Source organism: Sabethes cyaneus, chromosome 3 (genome assembly GCF_943734655.1).
Source record: "Sabethes cyaneus chromosome 3, idSabCyanKW18_F2, whole genome shotgun sequence".
Taxonomy (NCBI): domain Eukaryota; kingdom Metazoa; phylum Arthropoda; class Insecta; order Diptera; family Culicidae; genus Sabethes; species Sabethes cyaneus.
This window is the reverse complement of record NC_071355.1, coordinates 104481662-104503427: the sequence shown is the minus strand read 5'-3', so window position 1 is coordinate 104503427 and position 21766 is coordinate 104481662. Positions and strand designations below refer to the sequence as shown.

Here is a 21766-nt window from a genome sequence, read left to right as displayed (position 1 = left end):
AACGTGGTGCCGAGAAACTGCACTTTCGGTAAATCCGAGCAAAACATCTATCGTCTTATTTTCAAGACGTAGAAATACCAATGGAGCTCGCGCTCAGCGCTTTTACGATTCGGATGTTGATGTTGTGAGCGAAGTGAAGTACGTGGGGTTGATTCTCAACTCCAAGCTTGACTGGTCCACAAATATTGATTTCCGAATTAAAAAAGCGTGCATGGCCTTTGGGCAATGTAGACGAGCAATTGGCAACTCTTGGGGGCTTAAACCCAAATACATACACTGGTTATACACGGTCGTTGTCAGACCAATACTGGCGTATGGTTGTCTTGTATGGTGGCAGAGAGGGGAAGTTGTGACTGTCCAGACAAAGCTAAACCATCTTCAAAGGATGTGTTTAATGGCAATGTCTGGTGCATTTACTACAACTCCTACTGCCGCCCTAGAAGCTATTTTCAATATTAAACCTCTACACTTCCACCTGAAGCAAGAGGCACTAATATGTGCTTATCGACTACACGCGATTGGCCTTTGGCAGTCTGTGGACGGTTCCACTGGTCATACTCGACTGTGGTCGCAAATTGTTGCTGAGGACAAGTTTGCCCTTGCTCCTAGCGATGTAACGCTCATGCGTACTTTCCCGTATAGGACTTTCTCAAGTGACTTTCCTCCTAGAGAGGATTGGATGTCAGGCTACATGGAAAGGAAAATTTCCGACTATGTGGTCTGTTATACCGATGGTTCCTTGTACGAAGGTCGCGCGGATGCTGGTGTTTACTGCCGTGAGCTGGAATTGGAGGAATCCTATTCGTTGGGTAGTTACTGCACCGTTTTTCAAGCTGAAATCTTTGCAATTATGTGCGGAGCTCAGTTTGCACTTCAGAAAGAACTGATAGGCAAGATTATCTACTTCTGTTCTGACAGTCAAGCCGCTATAAAAGCCCTTTGTGCGGCTAATTCTAAATCTAAAACAGTCATCGCCTGCCACACCCAATTAGAAGAACTAAGCATTCTAAATGCCGTTCATCTGGTTTGGGTTCCTGGCCATTCTGGTATAACCGGAAATGAATGGGCTGATGAACTAGCAAGATCTGGAGCAGAAAAGTCGGTTTTCGGACCGGAACCTGCTTTACCAATTGCGGCATGTTGGATAAAACAAAAGATTCGATCTTGGTTTTCATCTGAACATGAACGTTATTGGGAAAATCTTGAAACTTGTCGTCAAACGAAAAGTTTCATTGTTAAGCCTTGTGAGAAGGTTGTGAAATTTCTTTTGCAACACTCAAAGGTAAATTGCAGTATTCTTGTCAGATCACTGACTGGTCACTGCAGACCAAATTATCATATGGCTACGATTGTAATTTATGTGAATCCGACTACGGTACACCATATCACGTAATTTGCAACTGTCCTGCAGTAGCACAATTGCGTCATAGGATCTTTGGATCCTACGTCTTAAATGAATCGGATTTTAGGAAACTAAAATTACGAGACATTTTGATGTTCCTTACCGAAAGCGGTATTGAGCTATAAGCTCTTATTTATCATGAGTATACCCCCCAGGGGGTGTACTTTTGATAAGTTAACTACCAAGGATTGCAGTATCCCCTCGGGGGTACAAAAATCTCTCGGTATATATATGTTTGTGTTTGTTCAAATTCCTCATCCACCCCTTCCTATTCCTCCTGTTTTCCTTCCCGTTCTCATCAGGTAAATGATAACACGGGCAAGATGGACAAGGCACAAATCTTCCACATGATTGTGAGGAACGTGCTGCTCGAGCCAAAGATGCTGATACCTGATATACCTGATAGGTGGAAATTTGTATTTTGGTTGTATGGGAGCCCCCATACAAATGGCTAGAAAAAATTCTTGCCTCCAAAAACCTTCACATGCTGAATTTGGTTCCATTTGCTTAATTAGTTCTCGAGTTATGAGGAAATTTGTATTTCATTTGTATGGAAGCCCCCCACCCTAAAGCGGAGAGGGGTCATAATTCCCCTCCCAAAGTGGGGAGGGGTCTCAATGCACCATAGAAAAGAATCTTGTCTCCTAAAACACCCACATTCCAAATTTTATTCCATTTGCTTGATTAGTTCTTGAGTTATGCAGGAATTTGTATTTCATTTGTATGGGAGCCCCCCCTCTTAGTGGGGTGGCAGGTTTCTAACCATCATAAGAACCTTCCCCGGCCGCAAAAACTCCTACATGCAAATTTTCACGCCGATCGGTTCAGTAGTTTTCGATTCTATAAGGAACATACGGACAGACAGACAGAAATTTGTGTTTCATTTGTATGGCAGGCCTTCCCAAGTAACACTTGCAACATGTTTTTTAGAAAAATATTCAGAAAACAGTTGCATTTAAATGATAAATAAGTTTCATGGAAAACAAGATGTTATAAAAATGTTTTATTTCTAACGCCGATGTTTTCAGCCAGAATGACAGGTTAAAGTTGCATTTCGGTTGTAAAGCTAAGTTTTTATTGAACATTTACAACTGAGTATTCGTGACTACGAAAGTAAAAGAGATTTCTAAGCCTGTTCGCACTCACACGAAACTCCAAGTCGAATTGTCAAAACTTACGTGAAAACAAAAGCAAAAATATTTCCTTCTCTTTTTTTCTCACACAAAAATCAAACCAATATCAGCAACTTCGTAGTGGCGAATTGAACAGCGGTGAAGCGATGACAATGAGTACAGCACAGATCCATAACTTTTACACATTTTCGCAACATTGCAATATTTTATTGAGCTTAAATGCTCCAATTTATGAGTATTCTGGGTATTTTTTGATCGCAATTTAAGTTCTTTCACAAATAAAAATTAACTGTGAATCAGTTGTAAGTTAACGCGAAACAAAATGCATACAGTAAAGCTTTTGATTGGTTTCGAATTTTTCGGTTATCGGTGTGCTCATTTGAATGCAATCTTGTATAAACATGGCCGATGACTGCGCCAAAATATAATGTAATAGATCATTATTTTTGTGTTGTAGAATGATTTTATATATACAAGGGACATATAACATAATTAATATAAAATATCCCACCGGTTTTCAAAGAGATTAGCATGTTTTGTGAGATTGTCAAAAAATGATATTTATTTCAATTCCACTCAACTTTTGCTTATAAAAGTAAATCTTGAGCGCATCAATTTTTCGGAAGTAGAATGGCAAAGTTCACGATAAATTTAAAATTGCACTTTAGTATGGGTTATTTGAAGGCTACAATGTTGCTTTGAGTGATTGATGAATTACCGAAATATAACTTTAGCCATTTTATCTTGCGAAAAATGTCTGTCATTATTTGCTTGTAAATGTAAATATAACTTCAGGGAAATATCAGGAAAAAAAATTTCTGTCAACAGCGCGATTAAGCTTTTCAGTTGGTAGTACAAAAACCATGCAACGCATAGGCGTCACTTTGAAATATTTCACAAACATGTTATATTTTAGCTCGTTTCAGGCGCTGTTTCAGTGTTAATCCGGTCGTAATTAAGTATGTGGAAACGAAATGTTAGCAATTCGATTTGTTTTAAATCCGTTGTCAATTCTTATTTAAAACCAAGTGTGTTACTTGGGTTAGTAGGGGAGGGGTCTCTAAACATCATAAGAACCTTCCCCGGCCCCAAGGCAAGGCCCTACATGCAAATTTTCACGCCGATCGGTTCAGTAGTTTTTGATTCTAAAAGGAACATGCGGGCAGACAGACAGAAATCCTTTTTTATAGATATAGAATTGTATGGGAGCTTCCCCTCTTAGTGGGGGGGGGGGTCTCTAAGCATTATAAGAACCTTCCCCAGCCCCAAAAATCCCTGCATGCAAATTTTCACGCCGATCGGTTCAGTAGTTTTCGATTCTATAAGGAACATACGGACAGACAGACAGAAATCCATTTTTATAGGTATAGATGTAAGATGTATTTCGAATCCAGACCGATGACTCTAAGTCCAAGACCGCGATGTCTTTTTTGGCTTCTTTAATCACGATTTTAAAATCCTGAAATATTATAGGAGCATTCTGGTTGTGCATACATTGGCATAGGAACTATCTTCCGCCATGTACTGTTAAAAATTTAAAAAGATTATATAGGACATACATGTTTTATTTTGCAACTTGCGCTTGTAAATAAAAGCATAACTGTCCAATCTTCGAAATTTTGAAAAAAAAATGCATTTGTGTTTAACTTTACAACAAAATTAATGTGGATAGTTTAATTACTAGAGTAACGTGATTTTTCCTCCGAAGAAAGTAAAATAATTCGTATATAATGACGCATAACATCAACATACAGTCACTCCACAATCGTGGGTCACACACAGTTATGGGTCATTTTAGCTTTATCTGCCAATTAATGCGTGAATATTATACTACATGATTGATAAAATTGTTACTCATAAGTAACTCTAATAATTTGAACAATCATTAGGTAATATTTAGACGGAAATTAGCAGAAAAAACTATTGCACCAGGCAGCAATAGTTGTGTGTAGTATTGTAGTATTTACGAGTCCTACGTAAATTTGTTTTTTAATAATAATTATCCTGTACTTACTAAATACATTGAAAATACGCTTGTCAAGCAAGGAGGGGTGCAGTGGGGAGGCAATAACGAAAAACTGATGATTCAAACTGCTAAATTGCAACCATGTGTGGTAAACGCAGAAAATAACCACGCTAATATTTTTCGCGTGAGACTCTAAATATGTGGAAACTCCGCAATAAAATGACCCACAATTGTGTGTGACCCATGATTGTGGACTGAGTGTATATATTTATAAATAGTCAGTTGCTTACAGTTTCATTTTTCCACACTTCCCTTTTTTCCATATGGGACAGTTATGCTTCTATGAGTAGTAATCATATTACACGTATTTGACGAACATCAGTATCTCTGCAAACGAACGAATATAACATTGCCTGCTGATCCCCCCGTCGCAGTTGGGAAGATTGCCAATCGCAGAAAAGGTGAATTCTCTGAGCAAAAATCTACAATATCTAGTGCTGATATGTGTAATCCTCTGTCCGGAATGCTAAAATAACTGTCATTTAGAACGTACCATCCCGCTAATCCGACAAATTTATAGCCGGATTACCGAATTTTGACTCGAGAATCCGGCAGTCAAATTAACGTTAGTGTGAATTTAAAGTTGTTTTTGTTTGAACCATATATGAACAAATTCGCAAGTTTTTGAAAATATTTGTCGTAATTACGCAGCAAGTTTGCTTTTTATTCAGTTTCAGTAATTCTGAGTTTCATCAAAAGAATACTGTAAAATTCTTAGTCACTTTCGAAATAAGCGCAAGCACATCAGTCTATTGAGAATAGTGATGAAAAAAGTGAGTTCATGGCAAAATTGAACGTAGCTAGAAAGAGCACCATTTACCATCTCCATTTAGTTAGGAGTACCATCCTGACTGACGGAGATGCTTAACGAAGGTAATAGGCCGTATGAATGAAAGAGTTAGAGCAAATGCTCCCATACGATTTAAACGGGAAAAGCAAACTGTTTTATTCACACGGCCTAATCGATTGAAAGAAATTAAGTACAATGCTTTTTAATTCGGAATTTAACGAATTAATAAGATTCAGACTATTGTATCGTCGGATTAGCGGGGAATACTGTATGTATACTATTAATGCATTACCGTTTCAATAAAATTAGCATAATTTCTCAATCTCATTTATCAGGTACCAGTGAAAAAAGAGCTCTATTCATTCGTTACAGTAAATTAATGGACAAGCATAGTTGTTATAGTTTTTGTTTGTATTTCATGTTTCCAGGTCTTCAAACATGGGAGTATAGTCCGGAATATGGTCTACGTTCTTATTTATATTTGATAATACATTCAATTCCCGCTTGGATTTGTAAACACGTTACGGAAGCCAATACTGCAACAATGTTTTATGCCACACGTTGTGTGTTTGCAATAATATGTGCTGTTCTAGAAACTGTTTTATTTAGGTAAGGTTATTCTTTAAATTTATATCACAGATAAACAGATGCGACTCTTGCATTTATTCCATCATCCTTGCAAAAACCACTAATTTTTTAAACAAGCATGTTTCGAAGCATGGTCACATAACGGCGCAAGATGACGGTGATGGTGACACATAGGTTCACAAATTTCACTTTTTAGGAAAATGTCATGGATCTTGAATGCTTTATGGCGAAGTATGAGACAACGGGAATGTCTCACTGTTGACTACTTTCCCCTACTTCACTTCACACAATAAGATTTCAAACTGTTTAGCAAGTGGCGCTCGTAAACTGGTATACAATGCGATCGTTAATTTTTTTTGTAGCATTTGTGCATCATGATCAGTTTGATCCATGATGACAATTTTGATAGGTTGATCTACATACTTTTAAATAGTAGGCGGATTTTTGACGTAATTCTTGAATGGTCTTCATATCCGATTCATTCTCCTGGCACGGGATACTCTGTAGTTTTTGAACAAAATTGTGCGTACACCGCTAATTTGTGCGGTTGAATTTTTATGCGAATTTCGGAATATATGCGGAACGCTTCCCATAGCATAGCATAGCATAGCATAGACAACCATACACATCATGGGTGGCTGATATGATGTACCCGTTAGTACACCATACACCTGGCCATGTCCTTACGATTGTAGAAATGGGTACGTTAGTTGACCACCTACTTTAAGAGAATGCGCAAAAACTCACGCAATCTTCATAGGTGTTCTTGTACCCAGTATATACGATATGAATAAACTATTAAAAATAAAATGAAATGAAGCATATATGAGAAAAATAGAACAATCTCACCATCAATCGAATGAAAAAAATACTGCGTCAGTTTCCATCATCTAATATCCAATAATTAATTTAATTTTTCCTTACGATATCCATGTGCATTATTTAAGCTTGTTACGGTTAGAGTCTTAATTGTACAATAGTAGATGCTTGAGCTAAAACGAAACAAATAATTAAAATAACATATTATACTTACCTGCTACCAGGGCCGTGTGGCTCAGCCGTCTGCATCTGGGAACCACGCGGTATCACACCTCCTAGCTTAGCTACTCAATAGAGTATTACCGGATATGGCAACGTGGAGGCGCTAGGTGGGAGCTTGGGCTGGCAAAAGCTATATTGGTCGCTTTCTCGTCTGCCTTCCCAATTTCATACCCGGAATATATGCGGAACGCTTCTCATGCGTAAAAAACGACTTGAGTGTTCTTTGAACTTTAGCAAAGCAAAGCCTAAGCCGTTCTAGAAATTTTACCTCCAGTCTTTGACGTAGGACTACTATTTGCCAACTATTTGCAAGGAAATTGACGAAAGACAACCGGTGATAAATGATAACCCAGATTATTTATTTATTTTTCGATTCAAGCATAAGTTGTGCAAATATTTTATGTTTTGAGCAAGATCCTTAAACCAGTTAACATTCCTTTCAAGCCAGTTACCAACAGTTGACTAGTGCTACAAGCCACACAGAAATGTTCAAAATGCGATATCGTCACCAGAAGTGTGATATTGGCCTGATGAAACTTATAGTGGAACTACAAACTCTAAGAAACAGATATACAGAACACAAGCGTGTAGCAAATTTAAACTTGGCTTCTTGTATCAAATTTATTGGAATATGTTCCATTTATTACAATACGGTAAATTAAAAATTTGCGGGACAAACATTAGCAAAATGTCAAGCTTTGTCGCATTGAACCGGCATTCGTAGTCCTACATGACCCCACCATGACAAGTTTTAGAAAAAGTTTTGTACTTTTTTAATTGAAATTTTTATCATGGTTTGCATTTACCTATTAAAATATAAAAGGTAAATGGAATAATGGCGGTTTTTGAATTGCATAAATGGACCAGAGTAACACGAATTCACATCGAATAGAATAGCTTGATACTTTGCTAGTATATTATAACCAGAAAATAAACATGTTAAATCTTGGATAACAACCGTATTATTGATGGGTATTGGGACTATTATTGGGACGGTATCATCCCTTCATCAATTGCAGAACCATCGTTTCAAAAAATATTAATAGGTATATATATGACCGCATTTCAAGGTCAAGACTAAAAACCTGAGATTAGTCTAACCGTATTATGATTATGGAGCAGAATCTGAGAGTAAGGGTCTGTTCTCAAATTACGTAATACCAAAAAGAAATGGAGATACGTGAACAGCACCTTAAATACTTCGAACGCATAAACTATTGATTTTACAGTTACTCGGGAGTGCTCAACGGATTACTCACATTAGGAAAAGCAACAAGTTAACAAAAAAGATAAATAGAAGATTAAACCTTTTATTTATATGCTGTGCTATTAACATTGTATAGTAAATGGTGGCGAGTTACTGTTTTTGTGACAAACGCATGGATAGTTTAGTCTGTCGATTTCCGGAACGAGATTGCTACAGTTTTTACCGGATTCTGATTTCACGGGTAGTAATAGCGTAGGTAGCATTGAACCTCCATATACAAAATATGGACCACTAGCTCTTGTTCTACAGCGAGAGCGAACACAGTTTTGAAGGAATCAATTTGGTCCACCTCCTGCCCCAAGATTGCATTTCGTATAGCCTCACATACCGAGCTAACGTCTGCCGCAGAATGCCGTGGTACTGGGCGACTTGTTTTGTGGATATTCCGGCTCCCCTTATAGTGGTCAAGGCCACTTGCAAGGCCTTTTTTGACCAATTATTTCTTCCGGATTCTCTTAATATTCATACCATCACTGTTAACAAGCATTGACGCGCTAAACAAAGAAACTGACAGGTTAGTTAATGCGACATAGTGCTCGTTTCACCCCACCTAAGGGTGCTCATTTCGCCCCCAGTCAAGTAGATAAAGTAAAAATGGGTTTTTACACTAATTATAGTATAAAATCAAAACTTCAATGAAGGTGAAATTCGAGATACAATGTATACATCATGTTGCAGTGTGCACTTAATAGTTTAAGATATTTAAATGATCGTAAAAGCTTATTTGGTAGTGCACCAAAATTATAATTTTTTCAGCGTCTGAGAACCAAGTTGAGTTTTCTAATATAATTCCGTGTTTTAAAAGTAAAAATCACTCATTTTTTGATAAATGGATACTGTAGTACTAGAGCAGAGTTTCGCATGCCATATGATATTACAAAACCTGATTTAATCCACCTAGTGGTGAAAGGAACCTTTGTTATACGATCTTACTTGCTATTTGAGATAGAAATCGACACGTTTGGCTTACATGAAATTTTTGGAAATTGGATAAGTTTACAAAATTTGAACCAAATAGAAGCACTTATAAATTTTGATAGTTCCTTTTCTCATGAAATTGCTGAGTAAGTTGTTACTAATGAGGGTAAGTCCAAGTAAAAGTGAGTTGTAAGATGAAATATTATTCTTTAACATATGCATTGCGTAGTAAAGGTCTAGTTTATAAGTTTTGAACTATGCATAATTTCCTGTAATGCCATTCTATTTGATTCACAACAATAAAGTTTTCTTGAATAAATTTCATCAATTTCTATTAACTTTCGGTTACTCACGCTGTTGTATTTTGTACAACATGTGTAGGTTTTTGAATGCCATATTGTTATAAAGTTACAAATCGTATATTACGTATATACTAACGTATATTCTTCAGTAAACTTGTTATGAGCAAAATGTCAGAATTATTCAATGCATTAATACTTTAAATTGTTAGGAAACAAGATTAGCATAAACCGACATCACAGAAACGAAGCAAGTAGCATGTGAGGTGTACCGCAATTGACCCCAACTGGAATTTTCTCTCGTTTCTTCATATGGAAAAATGGTGTCTGTATGCAGCAAAACTTCCAGCAAATGTAAAATGTTTAAGATGTATCCGTCTGTTGGTAATCGAGTAATTCGGGGTCAAAATCAGGTTATTTTTTACATTTAAAGTTCTACAGTTCCTAAACAAGCAAACATAGAGGTATACTAAATTCAGCAAAGTTGTATATTTTTATTATTTGTACAACTTTGTAATACATGAAAAAGTCATACAACAATTACAAGAAGAGTTAGAATAGAAAAACTGACTTTACAAATTCATATACATTAAATAAGATTTTTCTACCTTCACTGAAGAGATAGATGGTTGCTGTCTTCAGCAAAATTTCTTGTAATAATATGCTCTAAAAGTTTGCAGAACACATAAATGTGTTGTATTGAAACTGAAAGAAAATAATTTTTTTATTTCACTTTTAAGGGGATTATTCAAAATTCAAATTCTACCAGACGATAGAGCTTTCAATTTTAAGAAACTCTTCCCTATATGACCTGCCAAACGAAACTAATAGCGTGTAAATCGGTTTGGCCATCTCTGAGAAACAGGCGTTCATTTGTACCTAGTCAAAACAAGTTTTTCAAGGCTAACTTTTAAAATGCTTGTCCGTTTTCAATAAAACTTAGCAAAATGTTTAGTAATAGTAAGAGCTTTCGTTTGGTACTAATATCGTTAAAATTAGTTGCGTGGTTCCGGAGAAAACCGTGTCACGTAGTTTTCACATTTTTGCTTATAACTTTCAAACGAAAAGTCAGACCAAGAAACCATTTAATAGTGATATACTAGGCAATAATACCTTTCAAACAAAAGTAATAGCGGCCGAATCGGTTCAGCCATCGCCGAGTAACAGGCGATAGAAAATTCAGAGCGAACACACATACACACATACGTACACACACACACACACACACACACACACACACACACACACACACACACACACACACACACACACACACACACACACACACACACACACACACACACACACACACACACACACACACACACACACACACACACACACACACACACACACACACACACACACACACACACACACACACACACACACACACACACACACACACACACACACACACACACACACACACACACACACACACACACACACACACACACACACACACACACACACACACACACACACACACACACACACACACACACACACACACACACACACACACACACACACACACACACACACACACACACACACACACACACACACACACACACACACACACACACACAGACATTGCTCAGTTCGTCGAACCCTATCGATTGGTACATGTGACTCGGCCCTCCGGGCCTTGGATCAATTTCGTGTTTTTCGACCAATTTCTAAACCTTTGTTATATAGTATAACAAAGGTAAAAATGCGTACTTCTGTAGAAAAGTGGGGTGCCCATTTCGCCCCGTGTGCTCTTTATGGTCCTAATCCCCCTATGTGACATCGTTGCTCACTGCAAGCATAGCTACACTCAAAAAAATCGGCACGTCAAGTTTACGTGAAAACATAGGTAATTCTCATCCATCACCCTTTTCATGTAGCATTCACGTGAATTATTGGTAACTCGCACTCATACTAACCAGTTTGCATGCGATTCCAGTAAATTTTTGATATTAACCAGTCTTTCGCATTAACTAGTACATGAAGTTCATGTAAGTTGCTGTACAGAAGTTCACATAATTTTTCACGTGGATGCGACGTCACGATTTTTTGGAGTGTACGTTTAAGAGGAACCCGAAATGGCTCAAACATGGCTGGATAAATGGCTACCCTTCGATGCATGTATTGTTTTGATCTGTATTGGTAGTGCACGCTTTCGCCACGTAATCAGTGCTTCCAGTGCTGTTTCTTGTCATTCCATTTATCGATCCGCTATATATCAACAAACGCTTAGCAAAACATAATTGTTAATGAAAAATAATTTTAACTGATCATATAGATCATAACGTGTTCATAAAACGTATGATCTGGAATTACTTAATAGATATTTGGTTGCGCACATATTTCGTTGCACTAGCGATTTCCGAAAATACAGCACCACGGTCTCAAAGTTTCGCCACATCAATGAGCTTTCAACTTTTGCCGCATCGATAAGCTTAGAGTGAAGTAAACAAACGATTAGCTGACCAGGAATCAAAAACTGCCCTTCAATGCAAACGGATTAATTAACCATCCTATTGATCCTATGCATTATTCAGTTGCTGCTGCAAATCCTAAAGGCATCGGAATGTCTTGACAAAGAAAACAAACTATATTTCGGGATGTTCGTAGTCGGTGCGGTTGGCTGCGGATCAGCTGTGTTTATGTTTGCAAGCTCCGCTATTTGACATGTATTACCAATACTTATGCAACATTCAAATAAACTACAAAAAAATTTTTTATGTCAACGTTAGAACCGATAACTCAATATTTAGTTAGAACGTTAGAACCGATAACTCAATATTTAGTGAACGGGAAACAACACTATAGTTCTTACAAAACGGATAGTTTACCTTTTAAACCGACCGGTTTCGGGAAACATGTTTCCCATCAACGGGGTGATGTCCAACAGGTTATCTTGAAGAGATAGAGCATCTACATCCTTAACTTGGTCAAACTGAAGAGCGGCGATATTATTGGAGCATCGTCCTCATTCATTAGCGGTTGTTCAGCTGTAGATATCTGCATAGCATAGCATTAAATGCCTGAGAGTCTATAGTCTAATAGTCGGAAAATTATTTCCTTATTTAAATTGAGTGGGTCAGAAGGAAAGGGGTGTAAGTGACAAAAAGTAAATTTCGAGAAAATCAGATCCAAAGTTGACATCGTCTAAAAAATTCGTCAGTGTACTGGAGTCATCTGCGAGATATAACACACCTTGCACCGTTAGATACAATACATTGGATTAGGTGCGGTGTATCTCTTATGTGATGGTTATCGAGAGAGAAAGAGCGTTTGACAGCCGAGCAGAGAATCGGCAGTTTACGGATAGACACGCGAGGGATCAGATCGGTACAAATGGCGACGAGAATAAAAATGGGTAAGTTAAGTGAAAACAGGTCAAGTAATTCAACATGGAATGTGAATTACTGATACGGATCAGTGCGAGCTTTTGCTTTCGTATAGGAAAGCTTGGTTTCTGTTCGAAGTGGTCTGCTGCGACGCACTTCGTGTTTGATTTCAGCTTCAGTTGAAGTTTATATTGATATTTTTTTTGTTCTTTCGACAACCATTGTTCAGGCTGCGGCTTGCTTGCCTGTTGGGGATGGAGTGCACTTGTAGTGTTTTTGTTTTTTTTGACATGATGGGTTGGTGCCAGTCCAACCACCGAATGAACAGGCATTTTCGGAAGAGTAAACAAACGTCGTCGAGTGCATCCCAGAGCGAAACTAAGTTCAGCTGGAGTGGAAAAAGAAACGAAAGTTTTGACAGCCGCTTGATTGGAACTAGTGCGAACCTAGGTTGGACCTTGCCAAAAATAAAAACGGTTTAGATTGTTGCCGTGTGATGTTGAGGTGTAGGGATTGTCCGGATGTAAATGATGTAATCCTGTGTAGTGTCTAATTTTTGAGTGGTGTGATATATGGGCAGCATATATCAAGTCATCAGATACCTAAATTAGATGGTGCAAGAACTGATAATGGAATAGTTTATGTGAGTAGTACGTTTAGACATGTGAGGTGTATGTGGGTAGCACATACAGGTAAGGCATGTGGGTAGCACATGGCCGGTGTATGTGGGTAGCACATACAGATAAGGCATGTGGGGAGCACATGGCCGGTGTATGTGAGTAGCACTGCATTTGTGAGAAGCACATACAGATAAACTACCGTGTGGTTGTAGAGCGACATGTGGGAAATAAAAAGATTTATTTATAACATTTTGCGACGTTTTAGGAACGTCAGTATTTGACTTTTCGGACCAGGCCATGGCGCCCGATGGTTGGATCAAGTGGAGACGCATTTAGGAATATTGTTTGAGTTTGAGCTGGAAAACAGAAAAGGAGGATAGTGGAAGATCCTCCCGGAATGGTGGAGATTGGTTCTAGGACGTATCGATTTGCAAGACCAGTATGAGTAGTAGGTTCACTACTAGGTTGTCGGGTAAAGATGGAAGCGGGAGCCACTGAGTGGACGAGTACGCTTTAATCACATTTTAGGTTAATAATTGTTATGCCCCAAAAACGGGCATGTGAAGGACACTTGAACAGCATTAGACCAGACAAGAATGAACTGTTTGACGATTTTGATAACCGGTTACGAGAACAAGTTTGTTGACTAGAATGATGCTGGGGTTGTTGCAGGTTGTTCACCCCGAACAAAAGCTGAATAAAAGACCTTTGAAATAGATAATATACTTGTTCAGAGTGGGGTTTATACGAGTTCGAAACGTATAACAATAAACTCCGTGCGACGTGTACAAGCGGTCACGAAGTCGAGTGAACGTTTCAAATGCGTTCGGATAGGTTACATATCCCATGACAAACAATGCCTGTATTGCATACGTGCTATACTACTCTACCCTAGTGGGTTCGCAGAGGATGGATCGTTTCAAGATTTGTTGTCCAAGCGTTGAGGAACCTCTGAAGGGGCCGAACCTGACATCCGGAAGGCGGTTGTGTTGTATGGGCGCCGGAGAGAGTGATCCAGTGTCATGGTGTGATTTGGAGGCTCTCTGATTGACCACCAAGTTGAGTGGGAGCGCTGCAACGGTCGGACGCCAGGATCGTTTGCTAAGGAGCGGCTATTCAATGGGGTGGACGGTCCCAGGGCGATGACTCGTCAGACATTATTCTATTTAGCAGAGCTTTTGAAGTAGATGCAAATAGCAGGAGGGGATCACGGAGTTTTCGCTTGCGTCTTCGTGTCGCCGGGCGGACGGACAAATCATGGTCTACTGTATCCGCCCTTGGTATCCTTGGGATTGATTGTGGAATCAGGGCGATTTCGGGTCCTGAGCCGGATACGTCTGCTCCATTTCCAACGGAATCGGAAGTTTAACTAGGGATGTACATTGATCTATTAGATAGAGTCAATAGGATCACAGTAACTGGCCCTGCACTCTAACAGCTGGTTGCGAAGTCTGTCGTATAAAAACAGAAGGTCAAGTTTCGATAACGGAATGTAGCACCTAGGCTTTGCTTTGCTTTGTATATTGATCTTTTCGTCTCGTAGACGTGGAATGGCAGATATAAAGGGGGTTTGCTGGGAAGGTCATAAAGATGGTCAGGGACGCGACCGGTTGGGTGTCCACGACTGGTGTCTGTTCGAAGGGGTGATTCAGGGCTCGGGTTTTTGCGTTTATGTAAGAGCTGCGAATGAACTGGTACTCTTGTCTACAGACAAAGCGAGGAGGGAAATGTGCGTAAGCCGAGAAAGATGGTCGAAAGTCGAAATTGTCGAATCATCCATCAAAGACTGTAAATCTCTTGTCTACCTATTCGAGCGAGTGTGATCGGGGCACTTCGGTCGATTAAAAAGGTGAATGCTGCATCTCCAGAGTTTTCTTTTTGAGACACGCTATACACCGTGAAGACGCGGACTGGTTTTCGACACTGTTCATTTGAAGGCGATTCGTGAGGCGGTGTCGTCGTGTGACTGAACTAATGTTCCGGCTTAGTACAGGCTGATGATTAAAGAGCGGCTTTCCCAATACAGGTAAATAATCCTAAGAGGCGATCGAGTCGTCCGGCTTCGCAACTGAGAGTCACACATATAGCACATTTGTCACCAAGGGTGGCTGTTATGAGACACATAAAGATCGAGATTGTGGTTTTCTGGTTTGACGACTCAACCGAGAAGGTCCTAAAAATGTAAAGAATATGGAATTGATGTCAAAACCTGATCCACCATACCCTGTGACGCGAGTATTATCAGCACTGCCATGGTAAGATTTGGTAGTGTATTTTATTGAAGGTTTACCTATCGACTACTCGATGTTAGTTGTGGTTTACTGTGCAACCCGATATACCATGCTCAAACCAATGAAACATCCTACATGTTTAATGGTAATAGTGGCATTTCCACACCATGGAGCTCAGGAAGTTCTGATTCCTACAGTATCCATTTTAACCTGACAGCACCGTACTGTCCGTACTGTACACCGAATGTTTCATGAAGGGGCTGTAGAGGTAACTCCTTAGGCAAGGAGCGAAGAAAGCTACACGCAAGTGCAAGAAATGCAAAAGATGGTAACTTTTATGTTGGCGACACGGTATTAATGCGAAGCTTATAGCTGGGATCAACACAACCAAACTTTCGAGGGAAAGAGTTGGAAGTTGCCAGTATGCTGGCGAGTGAGATTGCTGCCAACTCAATGGAAACTAGGAGGGAGTATGCATGGAATGGAACGCACGCCAAAAGGTTTGTTCCGAACATGCTACGTGGTACAGATGTTCGACTTTAAAGCAACTGGCGAATCACAGCTTGCTCCCCAGCGCTGACATGGCCGAGGATCGAAAGGGGACAGATTTAGAGCCAGAGTTCGCTCATGTTCAAGGAGTTTCTGCAGGAAACGTAAATCGCCCCGAAGACAGCGGAGCGCTCCGGGAAAATATAAAGATTCCGAACTGAATCAATAATTACTTTCTTGGTGCAATAACAATACTATGGAGAATGCTCTTCAAGTATATAGTATCGAATGTTATCGAAGACTGAGTACAGTTCTTAATTTGGGGAGGGATGTACTGGAGTCATCTGCGAGATATAACACACCTTGCACCGTTAGATACAATACATTGGATTAGGTGCGGTGTATCTCTTAAGTGATGGTTATCGAGAGAGAAAGAGCGTTTGACAGCCGAGCAGAGAATCGGCAGTTTACGGATAGACACGCGAGGGATCAGATCGGTACAGTCAGGTTATATAATAGAAAACTAATGACGCACTATGGTTGAGTTAGCTTTACTTTATTAAATTCTATTGAAATCTTGGGAAACTTCTTTGATTTTCGGGATTTTTAAGATAGTTTTGAAAATGTTATTTGCACTTACACCCCTTTCCTTCTCAGTTATGCACTTGTATCCCTTTCATTCCAAGCGATTATAGGAAATTACTACTTGGAGTGAAAAGGGTGCAAGTGCAAATCTTGGAATCATATTACAATCGTCTTCATTGAAAGGTAGGTTAGCGGGCAGGCAGCAGTTGTTCGGGATTTTCTCGCTACGTGACGCTAGTGCAGATGCAATGCTCTTGTATAGGCTGTATCTTACGCTACTGACTATTTAGAAAGTTGCAGTCTTCGGGAAGGTTGTTCAAATGATTGTCATCTCGGAAATGACACTGAAAATAGTTCAGAATATTCCCAACGTGCAGCACTAGTATATATGCGAACTCGTTTTATTTGCTATAGCTTATAATTCATGTAACCTAAGGTATTACTTTCTTAGGCGAAGTTGTTTGAGTAATAGTCTCCTTGCAGATGGTATAGAAAATAGTGCAGAATTGCCTCACTACGTGGCGCTACCGTATATGTAATATTATAGTATACGCTGTAACTTACGCTACTGATTACCTAGAAAGTAGTGGTCTTCGAAAAGTTTATACAAGTGATTGTCACCTTCAAGATGGTATGAAAAATAGTTCAGAATTTTGTCATCTGCGGGGCTAGCGTATATGCGTATACGTTATATATCATGATATGAGTAACTAAAAATATTACTTTCTTCGGGAAAACGGTTTTAGTAATAGCAGCCTTGCTGATAGGAGAGAAAATAGTACAGAAGCGGCAACAGCGTACATGTAATTATGTACTTGTGTGGGCTTTATTTTGCGCTACTCATAACTCATGATATTAGTAATCTAAGAAATCGCTTTTTTCGGAAATGGAAACCTCGTTAGACATCGATTTTCCTAGAATTATAATTGTATGTAATCCTTGATTTGCCTGACTAAAAAAATCTCATTGTTTGTTTCTCGCTACCCCTTCCCCCGCCCCCCATCCCCTTCAGTGGCCTGACATCTTAAAATCCAACTCTTCATAAAATATTTGTAATGGCCTAACTTCAGAACGGCTGAACCTAAGAAATAAATTTATATTACGTAATTTGTTCAATTATTCTCGGCCATAGTGGTAGCCTGCTTAGAGCACTCTAATTTGTTCAATTTGTTGTGCGATGAATTTGATCTTTTTTTTAATTTTACAAAAATTTGTAAAAAAATTTTTTACAAAAAAGTAAAATTTGGAAATTTTTTTAAAAATTTGTCAGAATAAAACAAAAAATTTGAAAGAGTGCCCATTAGTATCTCTTCGCCAGATTTTAGAACATGTTTGACCTAATCATTAATAAAGATGAGACGAATCTGAGGGGACATGTTTTGAGATAATTCACGTTTTATGCTTTTTATTTTGCAAAGTTTTTTCTTTCAGCGTATTTTTTTCGAAAATAGCGATTTTTGGCCAAAATTATTTTTTAGTTTCAAATTGATTCTAGATTATATTTGTTACAAAAGAAATGATTTAAACTTATAAGAACTCATATTTAGGGTAATTTGGGGAAAATGATCAAATGTTTGCGATATAAATATTTGCTTGAAAAAAAAATTTCTTTTTCGCGGGGATTCTCCCATTTTCTCATTGAAACTCTCTTCAGGTACTAAATAAATTTAGTAACAAAGATAATCAAATTTGTTGAAAGAATACTTAAAATTTTAAAAACTTGCTAAAAATATGACAATTTTAAAATTATTTTTTTTCGGAAAACATCAAATTATAGCAAACTTTTCATTCATGTTTTGATACAACATACTTCGAGCTTTCAGACACACTGTAAGAAACTGCGGCGACAAAATACGACAAGAGTTATTTTTTTGATTAAAGTTTATGAGAATTTCATTGTTATTATAACTGGCGCACCTCATTGAGTTTGAATTTGTTTTCATTTCATTTTTTAATAGGCTAAGATATCAGTTTTACAATTATATATAACAATAATATTTACATCCGCGATAACTATTTCATTTTTTGATGTTTTTAAAATGACTTATTTTTCAAACTTTTGACATGGGCAACTATGCCGTCAATTATTTCTACATGATGTTTTTTTTATCTAAATTTTATTCGCGAATCATAAAAATATAGACAATTTACTACAAAACCGCGTTTAAGCATGTGCTAAAATGCGAAATTTTACATTCGGCAATTTTGGCCGCTACTTTATATGGAGCCCTTGTTATGTGCGTTGATGGGAAACATATTTCCCGAAACCGGTCGGTTTAAAAGGTAAACTATCCGTTTTGTAAGAACTATCAGTGTTGTGTCCCGTTCACTAAATACAGAGGGGAATTCAAATAAACGTTTAGGTTTTTAACGAACACATGAGATGTATAGTACAGTGTTTGTCGCACTAACACAATAACGTTAGCCACTTTCGGTTTCTCCTTAGATACATAATATAACATTCTGCTACCAACGTCTTCGTACGAGACTTTATTTTGATTAATTTTAGTAATCGATCAACAAAATTGATGGACAAGAATAGGTGGTTGTGCATTTGTTCGAAACAGTTTACTTTCAGGACATCGACTTAGTCTAGGCTCAGTAGAAATAAATAATCGGGATGAGATGGTTTGGTCACTCTTTTCTGTGATCGAAGTGAACAAAAGCGCAGGTGTATAAAGACGTCGTCAGGGGCAAGACAAGCAGAGTGTGTACTGTGTAGTTTGTTTGGAAGTTTGAAAATAAAATGATTGAAATATAAATTCTGTTAAAGTTAGAAAATAAATGTGCATGTCACCCTTTCTTCAATGAGATGCGCAACTTCACATGCTCATTAGATCATATTTTAAATGCACTCCAACCAAAAACGAATATACATTATAGATAATATTTTCAGCGCAATACGTTATCTTTTCGGAACCCATGCTAGCACCATATGGATAATATTTCAAGCAGTGAGTCCCGGAATGTATATCTCTAGTACTGCATTTCTTCCTAGGTAAGTAGTAATTGCTAATATCAGTGATGACTCGTGATTTTGTATTACATTTGTACTGCCGGTAGAAGCATAACTGTCCCATGTTACATTTTGTCATTTTCGACATGTTGTTTTCTAACGTTATAATTCGATATGTATTTTTTAAATATTAATTGAAAACTCGAAAAAATTTGAAAACAATTTGAAACAATCAAAACAATTTCCTACTGAAAAAATGGACGCAAGTTTGTTTCACTGCATGTATCATTTCAAATAAAATGGTTTCAAGTTGTATACAGAATTGATAGAAGTTTTTCAACATTTTCTCAAAGAGGGACAAATAATAACATCAAATTTGAATAATTTTAGAAAAATCAGTTTTTCAACTTTGAGTGCACTTTTCTCATTTTCGTGTTTTGTAACATGAGACACATGGGCGTAGCGACGGGGGGGGGAGGGGGAGGGGTTTGAACCCCCAACCTCCCTCCCCCCGGAGAAAATTTGTTACACTTTCAAGTTTGAAATTTCACAGCCAGCTGTTGTTTAGTGCATAGGAAAATGTACGGGGCTGATTGTACGATCCCCGTCGGCGTCGTCAACTTAGAGCCGGGGTGTTTCGTGCTGTTTTAAGCTCCATTCATTTCGACCTTGGATTACTCGTCGCCCATTTCCAAGACATCTCTGAAGTCGCAGTTTTTTTGCATAAAAGATAAAAAATGTCGGTTTAGAACTTGACGAGTTATGTCGCACGTTGAGTCGCTCTGTGGCGGTGGGGTTGTTGTACCGTTTCCTTACCGTTCCTAGATCCGTTTTCTTTACGACGTGACCGGTTCACTGTTGCCGACTTCCGCCAAATGTACGTTGTTAATCTTCCAAGCAGTGTATGTTGCTTTTGATTCATGCACCTCCGCTACTCTACGCTTTCAGCTTGTACTCCGTCAAATGTCGTCCGCAAAGTCCTCCATGAGCATGGTCTGTCGGTCTATTAGGGAGTTTGAGCATTGTTAGGTTCGTGAAGTGGCTTATGCCTCTTAATCGCAGTGTTTGGCGAAGGCCAAAGTAGGTCCGTTGTCCTGCTTGAATATGCCGCTAGATCTCCTTATTTGTGTTGTTGTCTGCGGCTACCCGTGATCTCACATACACGAGCTCATCTACCACGTCCACGTCTGGTTCGTAGCCGTCAACGATTACCGTCTGGAAAAAGCTACGTTCGTCTCATTTGGTAGGTATTAAATCAGACCGGACCAAGTCACAAAATTTAAAAAAATGAGTTGAATGAGAAGAATGACAGCAAACGAGCACAAATTTTCTAAGCTACATTTTACTCTAATCAGAATTCCTAATGTTGCAAACAACCAGTTATGTGATGATTTCGAACAATTGATAGCTATAAACCATACAGAGCAGCAAACTTTGAACACGTTTTTCTCGAAATAAGAATTTTGTCAGTTAGAGGCTTAGAGGCTCAGACGGTCGCTGTTAAGTCAGACCGAGCCGTCTATCATTCATGTATTTGGTCTTTGACGCATTGGTTTTAAGCCCAATCCAGGCTCCGCTTTCAGTCTAGTACAGATGACCTTCGTCGTGGCAAAGTTTCTGGCTCCAAGTCACCTGCTCAGCCACCTAGCAAAGTCACCTGCTTAGTCAAGAACTTTGCTACCTTTACTGAGAATCAAACCTCTTGTTTCGATATCTGATCCTCGGATCACTTTAAAAGCGATGTTGAGAATCATACAGGATAAGTTGTTCTGCAGCACTCTCGCCGAGACTCAGTTCTATGGACATTAACAGCTTCTCCCAGCTGAGATTCGAACATATAACGTACCTCAATGCCGGCTGCGAGGCCAAAATTTTAACTCTATTATTTCAATTTGATTTTTTTGTCTGACGAAGAACACTCAATTTGAACCAAAATAGCTTTCAACTGAAAATAATTCCCCATTTCCTGAATAAACTCCTTACGGTTAGGCTATATCAGATTTTTTCTTGTAAAACGACAGACATAGGTGACAGACGACTAGACAGAGGTGATCTCTACGGGGGACTGGACCCCCCC

At 38.6% G+C, this 21766-nt stretch overlaps 1 protein-coding gene across 1 annotated transcript in view; it reads left to right on the top strand.

Annotated features, from left to right (window-relative positions):
• Positions 1-21766, top strand: part of LOC128744557 (alpha-1,2-mannosyltransferase ALG9-like) — a 102193-nt gene that overhangs the window by 41733 nt on the left and 38694 nt on the right. Inside the window, exons 2-3 of the mRNA XM_053841643.1 lie at positions 5780-5960; positions 19630-19731. Coding sequence (XP_053697618.1) covers positions 5780-5960; positions 19630-19731 — 283 coding nt within the window. The remainder of the gene's footprint in view (positions 1-5779; positions 5961-19629; positions 19732-21766) is intronic.